This window comes from Macaca fascicularis, chromosome 11 (genome assembly GCF_037993035.2).
Source record: "Macaca fascicularis isolate 582-1 chromosome 11, T2T-MFA8v1.1".
Taxonomy (NCBI): domain Eukaryota; kingdom Metazoa; phylum Chordata; class Mammalia; order Primates; family Cercopithecidae; genus Macaca; species Macaca fascicularis.
Window position 1 is genome coordinate 95,460,924 of NC_088385.1, and position 13,237 is coordinate 95,474,160.

The 13,237-nt window shown below is 37.0% G+C and overlaps 1 protein-coding gene across 3 annotated transcripts in view; it reads right to left on the reverse strand.

The window, feature by feature from the left end:
- KITLG (KIT ligand) overlaps positions 1 to 13,237 on the reverse strand; it is an 87,746-nt gene that overhangs the window by 31,222 nt on the left and 43,287 nt on the right. For all 3 annotated transcript variants that reach the window (XM_045365685.2, XM_005571830.4, XM_005571829.4), the window contains one exon: positions 7,150 to 7,212. In XM_045365685.2, coding sequence (XP_045221620.1) covers positions 7,150 to 7,212 — 63 coding nt within the window. The remainder of the gene's footprint in view (positions 1 to 7,149; positions 7,213 to 13,237) is intronic.

Here is a 13,237-nt window from a genome sequence, read left to right on the forward strand (position 1 = left end):
CAGAGACATAGAGGTTCAGAGAAAGAGAAGGAAAAACTCATAGTTCCCAATCCTGGTTCCAGTCTTTTCATGAGGCCTGTTGCATCCATGCCCTTAGGTGACATGCTATTCTTTACTGTCCTTATAATGGGACTTTTACTATTAGTGAAAACCACAGGAGTCTAAACTAATAAGATGGGCTCCTTCAAGATTTGGAAAACTAGCATTTTTGCCAGAGTTAAATGTTTATTCATAACTATTTTTTGAGGAGTGACTATATGCATTGGATTGTCTAAAGAATGGTGAGGAGATACACAGGAGTAAAAGAGTTCAACCTTGCTCCATAGATAGTCAAAATATAGTAAAAAGAGAACACAACAACAAAATAATAATGATGGTATCTGACAATTATTATATGCACACCACAACACATTTTTTTTGTATTTTGATTATTTCTCACAATAATACTTTGAGACAATTATATAACACTTAAAATATTAAGCTCTATGTAAGCAATATATGATCATGTACCCAAGATGAATAACTTCTGGACAAATTCCATAGAAGTCACAAGATAATAAACTATAAGACAGGGTCCACGTAGCAGGTGCAATGTTAGTGTTGCTGACCACCAAGCCCCAGCATCAAGCAAAACACTCAGCACAGAGTAGATGTGATGCCAATTTCACCTGATCAAATGATACAGGGGAGAGAAAGTGTGGTCTGAAAGAGCAGAAAATGACCTTGTGTGAAAGAGAAATCTTAAACTGATCTTGGGGCAGATGACCACTAAGATGGTTTAAGCCCCAAGATACTGCCTAATTCTGTGGGCAGAATTTGGGTAAGTCGATGGGAGAAGAAAGGGCATCCTGAGAACAGGCACAGTGATTTTAGGAGGCCGTAGTGCATGTGGCTGAGGTTGGAAGTTTGTGTTGGGGAATAATGGGTATTCAGACTAGCTGGTTAGGGTAGGGCAGGATTACGAAGAGTCATGAACATCAGGTTCAGGAATTTGGCTCTTAGCCTTTAGTAAATGGGAACAATAAGCAGGTTCTTGAATACAAAAATGACCAATTAAAGCAGTAGAACAGAAGGCTTAAAGAAGCTGTGATTCCCCAAAATTGCATAATACAATTCTTACACCTAAAATCTTTCAAAAAATGCACACTCATCTAAAAGAAGATAATGTTGCAGTACAGAAACTGTGTGATGAGTTATAGGCACTCACCACATCATCATAACCTTGTGAACTATACTCAGTTCAAATCTGTGCCTCAAGAAAATTATAAATGATTATATACTGGGGAACTTTTCTCCTTCTTTCCTTTCTTCACTTTCTTTCAGCAAATATTCATTAAATGCCTATGAGCATCCATGAGGCACTGAGAATCTAATGCAGAGCAAAAAGAATATAGTTCCTACTTTCGTGAAGTTTACAGGTTGGTGGAAGATTATCCATTAAATCATCCCACAAATACATCCAAAACTGCTACTCTGAGGAGTGTTATGAATAGTTTCCAATAGAACAATTTGGTTTCATCAAAAATCAAAACTGATATCTAAAAGAATCAGGTGTTATCTAGACAAAAGAACCAATGAGGATTCCAGGTACAGAGAAAGCCAGGCAAGAAGATATGTGGCAGCAAGGAACCGGTAATGATAAGGAAGAAAAGGGATATGGAAAGGTAAGGTGGCAGATCAGTATAGTCTTTTTTTTTTTTTTTTAGATGGAGTCTTGCTCTGTCGCCCAGGCAGGAGTGCAGTGGCCCAATCTCGGCTCACTGCAAGCTCTGCCTCCCGGGTTCATGCCATTCTCCCGCCTCAGTCTCCTGAGTAGCTGGGACTACAGGTGCCCACCACCGCTCCCAGCTAATATAGCCAGGATGGTCTCGATCTCCTGACCTCATGATCTGCCTGTCTTGACCTCCCAAAATTCTGGGATTACAGGCATGAGCCACCTCGCCCAGCTAGATCACTACAGTCTTGGAGGCCTTGTTGAAGTAGCTCCTTTTCCTGTTTCCTAAGAGCAACAAAAAGCCACTCAATGAATATAAAGAAGGAGGAATGAAATGATTGGATGTATTTCTTTTTAAATCACTCTGTCTATTCAGGAAGAACCAAAACATCAAATAATAAATCCTGAGGTATCAAAGAAAATGGAAAGAGCCCAGAGGTAAGTAACAGGGCCGGGTAAAAGAAGATGAGAGTAGCCAAGAAGTGAAATTGTGCACACCTGAGGAAGGGTATTGAAGAGGGAAGAAGGCTGGAAGGCTTACTGTTAGAGTAGCATCACATACTGCCAATCTCTTCCACATTTAGCTGTGCCTTTAAAAACTCTGAATGAAAAACTGACAATGATAGCAAAGATTGGTTCAGGTAAGTATAATCAGTAGATGCTAAATCTGTGGGAGAAACTTTGATAAGGAGAAGGATTGCTTACATGGCCTTAAAGTGTCTCTCCAAAATTGTGAATGAGTAAATATACATAAATAGTTGAACACCTTAACCAGATGATCACAACAAACAGCACCATGAGGAGAAGATGGACTTTGTGTGCCTCTGGATGTGGTAACCTGAGCACAAATCATCACTTATGTAGCATTGTCACTTGAATTGCATAAGCGCCACAGAAGCATTAAGAAACATCAATCAAATGTTGCAAAGAGAAACACTTTTCTTAAAGGGGAGGACTGTCTCATTCAAAAATATCAGTGCCATAAAGACAAAGAAAGCCTGAGGAACTCTTAACGGAAACTAGAGAGACAGGATGTAGTAGCTTCTCATTGCTGCTATAACAAAGTACTACAAACTTGGTGGCTTAAAGCAGCACAAATTTGTTATTTTACAGTTCTGGAGGTCAGAAGTTTAAAATAGGTCTGAATAGGTTAATATCAAGGTGTTCATTAGGGCTGTGGTTCTTTTGGATGCTCTAAAGGAAAAATCATTTTCTTTGCCTTTTCCAGCTTCCAGAGGCAACGTGCATTCCTTGACTTGTGAATCCCTCTTCCATCTTTGAAGCCAGCAGTGTAATATTTTCAAATCTCCCTCTCTGGCTCTGAAACGCTTGCCTCCCTTTTATAAGGACTCATGTAAATCAGAGTGGGACCACCCAGATAATCCAAAATAACTTTTCCAGCTATAAATCCTTAATTTAATTATATCTGCAAAGTCCTTTTTGCCACGTCAGGTAATTTATTCCCAAAACAAGGCATCTTTGGAAGTCATTATTTACATGGTATCAAAATGAAAATTACGATCCTAGATAGGATCTTATACTGAAGGAAAAGAAATGAAAAAAAAAAAAAAAAAAAGGCTAAATTGAAATAGAGACCTAGATTTAAGTACTATAATTATTGTAAAATTTATTGAAGTAGCAAAGGTACTGTGTTTAGGTAAGAAAACATCCCTGACATAGGAAATACACACTGAAGTATTTACGAGTAAATGGCCGTGTATACGTCAGTATACAACTTATTCAAGAAGCTCAGAAACATAATAAAACACACATGTATACACAGAAAGAAAGCAACTGATACAGCACATGAGGCAGAATGTTAAAAATAGGTGAAATTGGTAAATCTGAATTAAAGGACACAGGGGTGTTCTTTAAATATTCTTGCAACTTTTTGTAAATTTAAAATTATTTGCAAATAAAAAACTAAAAGAAAACTGATGAATATATACTTTAAGTAAAAATTGAAGAAGGAATAAGATATAGCATTCGGTAGCAAAATAGGTGATACAGTTAATAAAAATGTCTGTTTCAAAATAACTAAAAGAGTGGAATTGGAATGTTCCTAACACAAAGAAATGATAAAGTTGAGCTGATGAATATTCCAGTTACTCTGATTTGATCATTACACACTCTATGCTTGTATCAAAATATCATGTGCACCCCATAAATATATACAATTCTGAAGTTTGTATGTAATAGACTGAGAAAGTAATGTTTTTATGATAACATTACTAGTAAATGTAAAAGACCAGAAATATCTATGTATTCTTGAAGGTTAGGAAGTTAAAGGAAATTTTAACAGTCCAGCAATATAATAGTTTCAAAGAGTTTAAAATAGCATTGGTGATTACCGTTAGAGTTAAACACTAAGTGGCTGATCACACCCTGCTATTTGTGAGAGAGAATCTGCTAGGTAATTTTCTAAGAAGGACCTTGGAAAAGTGAACTCCCTTTTCCAGTAGAATTTAGCTGATTTTTTTTTTTTAACAAAAGCAAAATAAAAATAAAAATAAAAGTATATTCTATTCTAGAGCTTTCTTCTGCCCAGTGCCCATTGGCAGAATTTTATTGCTTTGGCCCGAGAGAATCTTTCTGGCACCCATTCCCACTCCACCCTCTATTGTTTAAAGACAAAAGATAAGGCAGCTGGGACTCTGACCACTCGCAAATAATCAGAGGCCTCCCCACTGGGAAACTCCTCTGGTCTTGGCAGAAACGAACATTTCAAAATGAAGGTAAAACAAAGGGTGAGACCCCTGGTTCTGCCCAATGCACTAAGCATGGCCTTGTTTTTCTTGCCCACAGTGGTGGCCAAGAAGAACAGTGTTTCTCCAGTTGTGCCAGGACAGCATGCCAGAATCAAATAATAGCAGACTTTTCTCAATTACAGAAACAAGTACAAAATATGTGGCAGTGAATCAGCTTTATTTTCACAAGCTTGGCTCTTGCTATCACTAGCCGACATTGAAATCTATGATTTAGCACATTCTATGATTATACCAGCACAAAATATTCTATTTAGTTGTTTTCAGTTTAACATTTGTTTTTCAAAGAGCAGCAGGTTATCTTTGAGTGCTTGGCAATCACAATCCTAAATGCTGCTGCAGTCAGGAAGGATCTGGGGTGGGTCTTTATTACCAGAGGCTTCCCTTCAAACACTTTCCCTAAGTATTGAAATTATTTAGATTCTCACTTTCTGTAACCCAGGGTTAACCTAGGGGTTTCTTTTTAAGACTCTTGGCACTTTCTAATTGTATAACCTTGGGCAAAATACTTTTGAGCTGTAAAGCTCAATATATCATTTGTAAAATAGGAATCATACCTTCCTCAGAGTTTTTCTAATCAGCCAAGAAAATTAATACGTGAAATCATTTCGCAAATGGAAAAGATTTATAAAAATGCCACATAATACCCCCTTCCTGCCTTCCCAATTACTAAACTTTTTGAACATAAGATCATCGCCTAATTGATGTGTGTTTGTTTCTTAAAGTGTCTGGTAAAGTGCTGGCTCCTGGTTAGTTTTTCCTAACTAAATACTTGCCGACTAAGTAATCAAATAATAAAATTAATTAACTTCCAGGCTGCTAATAATTTTCCATTTCTATTTCCAGAGAACTCCCCCTAACTCAACAGGATAGACATTGACCTAGGCTTGAGGATAAATGGTTCAACATGAAGATACATGTTCTAAGGAGTTCTAAAAAACTTTAGGTAGTTCACGCTAAAATGCTTATGAATAAAAAGAAATGTAGCTTTGACATTCTCTTGAAATGACAGCCTTGTAGTCTTTGAAACGCATTTTAAGCACAGGCACATAATGATATGCTTAAATTGGTAACAACTTTGATGAACTGATCCACAAAAATTGGTCAAAACCTAAAACAACTTGCACAAAGTAGATATATATAATAAGGTTTGGTAGATTATGGAAAGATGAGAGCTGTAGAGAGGAGAGTAACTCAAATGGTTTCAAATTTACTCAACAAACAGTACAGTAGTTGAAATGAGTCAACATAAAACAACTTGTCAAAGCATGTTGAAAGATATAAGCAAACTTCAAAGTATAGAAGATTAACATAAAATTATTAAGTATTCAAAAAGTTCCATGTCTTATGTATGGGTGCATACACTGCAGTAAACATATAAGAGAATGCTTCTCCTGCTCTATGTAACACCAGCGAATGCTGTCCACATTATAAGCCCTGAAAGCACACATTGGAATGAAAAAGTCCAGCTCAGAATAAGTGTTACCACTAAGAGACAAAGTGGGGATTAATGAAGATAGAGAAGGAGCATACATAGGGCATTAGTTACATTTGTAATGTTTCATTATTAAAAAATATATTTGAAGCAAATATTGCACAATGGTAAAGTCTGATAAGCTCTGTGATGGGTATACAGATATTACAGTATTCTCTATGCTTGAAATATTTCTTAATGTATGAATTCTAATACTGTGTAACAAGAAAAATCATTAAAATTTCCTGGTTTCAGCACTAGAGTAGTATTTATAACAGTAAACACATACACTTGTTGTAAGGTTCTAAGAATCTATTGCATTCCTAGTAAATTCAGAGATAAAATATTTCACATTTTCAAATTAAACAAGCGAGATAGGTCAGCTATGAAAAAGAATTTACATAAACTTACACTCAAGTCCTTTTTAGGGGGATGCTTAAGGAAAATGAGAAAATCTGTGGCTAGGCCTATAGAAGATAATTATATTTAATTTGGAAGTACAGATGGCCCTCTGTATCCATGGATTCAACCAACCGAAGATGGAAAATATTCAAACAACAAGAAAACATAAAACAAATTTTAAAAGCAGAATATAATAATTATTTATGCAATATATGCATTATATTAGGTATTAGAATTAATTTAGAACTCATTTAAAGCACATGGGAGTTCCAGTGTGCCTTCCATGGTGAAAAATAAAAATGTGAAAACAAAGTATACAGAAGAATGTGCATAGGTTATATGCAAATACTATGCCATTTCATAGGAAGGACTTGAGCATCCTAGGATTTTGGTATCCTGACGGTGGACTGAGTGGGGAGGATGGAGGGTTGGAAGGTGTCCTGGAACCAATCCCCTAAGGATAGTGAAGAACAACTATACAGGTTTAGGACATATGTGCTGAAATGATCACTGATAAAGTTTAACAGTTGCTTAAGTGGGGGGGGTGAAACCCCTGCAAGTCAAATTCCAAAGATAAATTCTTCAAATCCTGACAATAAGTAAGCTCCTACATAGCAGCTAGTGTACTATCTCAATATGAATTATCTCATTTCTTCTTTATTCATCCCACATGAATAATTTAGCCAACAACTGACTGAGCCCACTGGGTATTAAGATAACATATGTTCAAAAGTAGTTTTGCATAATTCTTCTATGAGTTACTAACTTGAAAATCAGAAATGTAGTTTACATACCAAAACATCCATCCCGGGGACATATTTGAGGGTTATCATATAGTCTTTCGGAAGATTTGCCACCTACAGAGACAAAAAAAAAAAAAAAAAAAAAGAATTCCATAAGAAAATTCTTATACATCAATTAATTATATTTGTAGTGCTTTGGAGAAAAGCATACAAAACTGTTGTGCTTTTTAAAGTTACCAATGAATTTCAATATTTACATGTATATTGATTTTTAATCCTTGATTTCCCTCTGTAATGAAAGGCACCCTTCGAAATAGAAAAGTGATAGTGCTAATTTTTTGGACTCCAAATGCAATTATGGCTGGCTAGGTATAACCTACTGAGTTTTGGAAACATGATCTGAATTTCAGCTTCCACCTGTGATCTTGGAATTCCCCTCCAGGACTATTTTCCTACTTGTTCCTCCACAGAATTAATCATAAAATATATGCTTTTTATGTCAGTGGTTCTCAAAATGTGGACTTCAAAGTGACGTGCCAGCAACAGGGAACCTGTCAGAAACGCAAATTCTCAGGCCATACCAGACCTACAGAATCTTACGTAACAAGTCCTCCAGGTGATTCCGATGTGCGCCTAAATTTGAGAACTACTATTTTATGTTGAACCTAAAAAATGACCAGTGAAACTTCAGGAACAATGCTACTTACAAGATGCAAATGCTTTACAACAAATAATTTAGAAAGACTCAGTCTGTGATGTAACTTAATTCTTTTGCCTTGGGCTGAACATTTGAGAAGTCTCAAATATTTGCCTAGGTTCTTTTGAAGGCTTTAAACAATGTCTGACTTATTTACATCAGTCATTCTGGCATAAGTGAATAAGCAACAGATTTGGGACAAGGGAATCTGGGACAAATCTAAACTCTGTACGTTGGTTCCTCTCATTTATAAAATAAAGATCAAGATACCTATGTCAAATGGTCATTTAGAATTAAGATAGATGAATGTGCCAAACACATTATAAACACTCAATCCATGTTCTTTACTGAGAGCTATATTGGCAACTGACTTTGGAGGCATATAACCCTAGTAAGTTACAGAGTTCTAGGTTCTCTTCCTTCCTACACATTGTACTAACTTTGCTGTCCCCACACTTCTATCACCATTAAAATTCCCAGATGAATAATTTAGCCAACAACTGACTGAGCCCATTGGGTATTAAGATAACATATGTTCAAAAGTAGTTTTGCACCATTACATCTTCAAGGGTCTATCTTGCTTTGTAGACTTATTCTTTCCTTTATCTTGTCTCTAAATCTTTATCTTCCTTCCTTACAGAAAGCTAAGATCATGTGCATGTTTGCTCGACTAGGTCATCTCACACAAGTTTACCATAACATTTTCTGTATTATTCTGCTTGATCTTGTCAATAGCTTCTAGAATCTGAGAACAATTTATTGATAAACGAATTTAGGCATGGGCATAAGTAGTCAGATGGGAGTTAAGGCAGTAACTGATCTCATGGTGCTTACTACCATCCTACTTCCAGTAATGCCACCCGACACTCATCTCAGCTCTGAACTGAGGCACTTGGTATGGTTCCTCTTCCCTAAGTTCACATAATCATAAAATAGTAACCGTGTCTAACACTTACCAAATATCTACTATGTGTCAGGCACTGTGCTCACTATGGGCTTAGGCTACATTATTACAATTTATCCTCAGATCCCTCTGACATATTATCTCTATTTAACAGATGAAGAAACTGAGGCTTGAAGAGGTCAAGTGCCTTGACTAAAGTCACACAGCCATCACATGTTAAGTCTATACTAGAACCCAGGTCCCCCGAGAGCAGAGCCTTCCTTGTCTCAGCTCCACTACATATGTTCACACTCTACACCCTCTAGGCACTTGTTCTGAGTATATCAACCCTCTTCATGCCACCCTAAATAAAATATTAGAATCACTGCTGCTTTTTTTATTCTTTTTGGGGGACAAGGTCTCACTCTGTCACCTAGGCTGGAGTGCAGTAGCACGATCTTGGCTCACTGCAACCTCCACCTCCTGGGCTTAAGGAATCTTCCCATGTGTCAGCCTCTGGGATTACAGGCATGCACCACTACACCTGGCTGATGTTTGTATTTTTAGCAGAGAAGGGGTTTTGCCATGTTGGCCAGTCTGGTCTCAAACTCCTGGCCTCAAGTGATCTGCCTGTCTGGGCCTCCCAAAATGCTGGCATTATAGGCATGAGCCACCGTGTCCATTCCATCGCTGCTAATTGAAAAGACATCTGAGCTGCCAGACACAACGGCATTTTTTTTTTTTCATTTATTTTTGGAGTTAACTCCCTCATTCTTTACACTTAACTTTCTTCCTCTCAAACTTTCCACCAGGCTTCCATAATTTCTTTTCTCTTCTTAATCTTCATCCTCATCTTTGAAAAGCAAAAGGGTCTAGTCATTTTATGTAAACCCTAGTGACAAGGACAAAGCAGACCTGTTGCAAGTGTGAAAACAACAACTGAGCAGCAATATTCTATCTTATCTTGAATAAACCAGGTAAATTAAAGGCATTCCACACAGAAAAGTGCAGCGTATTCTGAACACAAGCTGCTTGAAAATCCAGCCCTTTCTTAAGCATAATTTATATTATTTTAAAAATACAAAAATACAATCAACTTGATCAGTATTTAGAAAGTGTGGGATCTGAGGATATGTCTAAAAAGCAAAGAAAATGTAAAGAGTATGGTGACCAATTCCATTTCATGAATAATTTATATACAAATATTGGTTCAAATAAGGCTTATAGGAAGTTCCCTGACAAAAACACTGGAATCTACACTCTACCACTGGCAGTGGGACAGTGTATAATAATAAAGTAATTTCTTTGTTAACCTGATTTATGGATATTCAGTTTCTGGTGAGATTGAAAAATAATACTGTTTTTGAAACGTGCTTTATAATTTAAAACAAGTTTTCATATACAGTCTCTACCACGACCCCATGAGAGATCATATTAAGCTCATTTTACGAATGAGGTCATAGAAACTCAGGTTAACTGGTATCCCCAAGGTCACAGGCATTAGGAGTAACTGGTGCAGGTAGGATGCAAACCCTGGCTTTCTGCGCTGGGGCTCAGCACACCTACCTATAGCGCTGTCTCCCCGTTATTACTTTCTTGGTTTTCATTGGTTTCTTTCTAATTACATTTGGAAGAGAACTTAGAAAGTCAAGTTGTAGATATTTGTGGTCACTTAATAAATTATTGTATTAATATTACTTTCTAAGCATTTATACAGGTTGAGCATCTCTAATCTGAAATCTAAAATAAAGCTGCATACATACAAGCCATGTGATCTTTGACAAAGTCAACAAACATACACAATGGGGAAAGGACTCCCTATTCAATAAATGATGCCGGGATAACTGGCTAGCTAGATGTAGAAGAATGGAACTAGACCCCTACTATTCACCACATACAAAAATTAACTCAAAAGGAATTAAAGATGTAAATGTAAAGCCCCACACTGTAAAAATCCTGGAAGAAAACTTAGTAAACACCATTCTGGACACTGGCCTTGGGGAATAATTTATGACTAAGTCCTCAAAAGCAATTCCAACAGAAACAAAAAATGACAATTGGGAGCTAATTAAACTAAAGAGCTTGTACACAGCAAAAGAAACTATTAACAGAGTAAACAGACAATCTACAGAATGGGGGAAAATATTTGTAAACTATGCATCCAACAAAGATCTAATATCCAGAACCTAAAAGGAACTTAAACAATTCAACAATCAAAAAATAACCCCATAAACAAAAAGTACGCAAAAGACATAGATATTTCTCAAAAGAAGATATGCAAGGGGCCAAAAAATACATGAAAAATTGCTCAACATCACTAATCAATAGAGAAATGCAAATGAAAACCACAATGAGATACCATCTCATATGGGTTAGAATGGCTGTCATGTTGGTGGGAGTGTAAATTAGTTCAACCATTGTGGAAGACAGTGTGGTGATTCCTTAAGGATCTAGAACTAGAAATTCCATTTGACCCAGCAATCCCATTACTGGGTATATACCTAAAGGATTATAAATCATGCCATTATAAAGACACATGTACACGTATGTTTATTGTAGAACTATTCACAATAGCAAAGACTTGGAACCAACCCAAATGTCCATCAGTGATAGACTGGATAAAGAAAATGTGGCACATATACAGCATGGAATACTATGCAGCCATAAAAAAGGATGAGTTCATGTCCTTTGCAGGGACATGGTTGAAGCTGGAAACAATCATTCTCAGCAAACTATCACAAAAGCAGAAAACCAAACACCACATGTTCTCACTCATAAGTGGGAGTTGAACAATGAGAACACATGGACACAGGGAGGGAAATATCACACATCAGGGGAAAGGACAGCACTAGGAGAAATACCTAATGTAGGTGATGGGTTGATGGCTGCAGCAAACCACCATGGCACATGTATACCTATGTAACAAACTGCACGTTCTGCACATGTACTCCAGAACTTAAAATATAATTTTAAAAAATGCCAAAAAAACGACAGATGCTGGTGAAGCTGCAGAGAAAAGGGAATGCATATACACTGTTCAGCCACTTCGGAAAGAAGTTGGGGGATTTCTCAAAGAACTCAGAACTACCATTCAACCCAGCAATCCCATTGCTGGGTGTACATCCAAAAGAAGTCCTTCTACCAAATAAACCCATGCATTTGTACGTTCATCACAGTACTATTCACAATAGAAAGTCATGGAATCAACCTATGTGCCTATCGTGAACTGAATAAAGACAAAGTGATACATATACACCATGGAATACTATGCAGCCACAGAAAAAGAATAAAATCATGTCCTTCGCAGGAATATGGATGCAGCTGGAGGCCATCATTGTTAGTGAATTAACACAGGAAGGGAAAATCAAATATTGCATGCTCTCACTTAGAAGTGGGAACTAAACACTGCATACTCATGGCAATAAAGATGGCAACAATAGATACCAGGGACAACTAGATAGGAAGAAGGAAGACAGGGTTAAAAAAATTACCTATTAGGTACCATGTTCACTACCCAGGTGATGAGATCAATCATACCCCAAACCTCCACATCACACAATATACCCAAGTAATAAACCTTCAAATGTAGCCCCTGAATCAAAAATAATAGTTGAAAGTATATTAAAAAGAAAAAACCACAAATATTCTAAAATCTGAAAAAAAAAAAAATGAAATCTGAAACACTTTTGGTCCCAAGCATTTTGGGGAGGAAATATTCAACCCCGTAGTATACTGACTCACCTTCCAGAAAGCACAGATAACCATGCAATAAATTCGGCTTCTCTCATATATATCACAGAGCAAGCCTATGGCCTGGAACTTGGAAAATATTCCTTAGAGGCAGTGAATTTAATGTATGGATTAATAGCACAGGTTCTGGGGACAGACCACTCAGGTTGGATCCTGGCGCTGCAACCTGCTAACTCAGAAGTCTCAGGCAAGTCACTGCATCTACTTTAACCTAATTTTTCACATGTGTCACATGGCAATCATGTAGAATCTAGCTGACAGGTTTATAAGGATTAAATAACTCATGTAAAATACGAAGTGCTTAGTTAGGCATGGTATGTGAATGAGTATGAATTTCTATTAATACTAAATGCAAGGGAGTGGGACATTCTAGATAGAGGAAGGGTCCTGTGCAAAGGCAAAGAAATGGGAAAACTCATAATGTATTAGGGAGACCACATAAGAGATAAGAAATACTCCAGGAAAACTGCATTTGAGAGAGACCCTCCAAATGTTGAGCTAAGGAGGTCAAATGGGAAGTAGTAAAGTACAGTAGGAACAGTTCTACCACCAGAACTCTACAGCAAATCGCTTCTGCTTAGACACATAGCATCATCTCTGTGGAAGTTCTACTCCCTGTCTGTAAAATAAAGAGGGCAAACTAGGTAATTTCTATAAATTCAGTCTGGTTTGACTTCCTTATGTAAGTGGTGATGCAACACTGAACGTGTTTCAGCAAAGGAATATGGTAGTAAAATAGCAAGATTAGTATGGTAAGACAGTTTGGCGCAAAGAGAAAATAGAGACAGACAAAAGATTAGAAGACCACT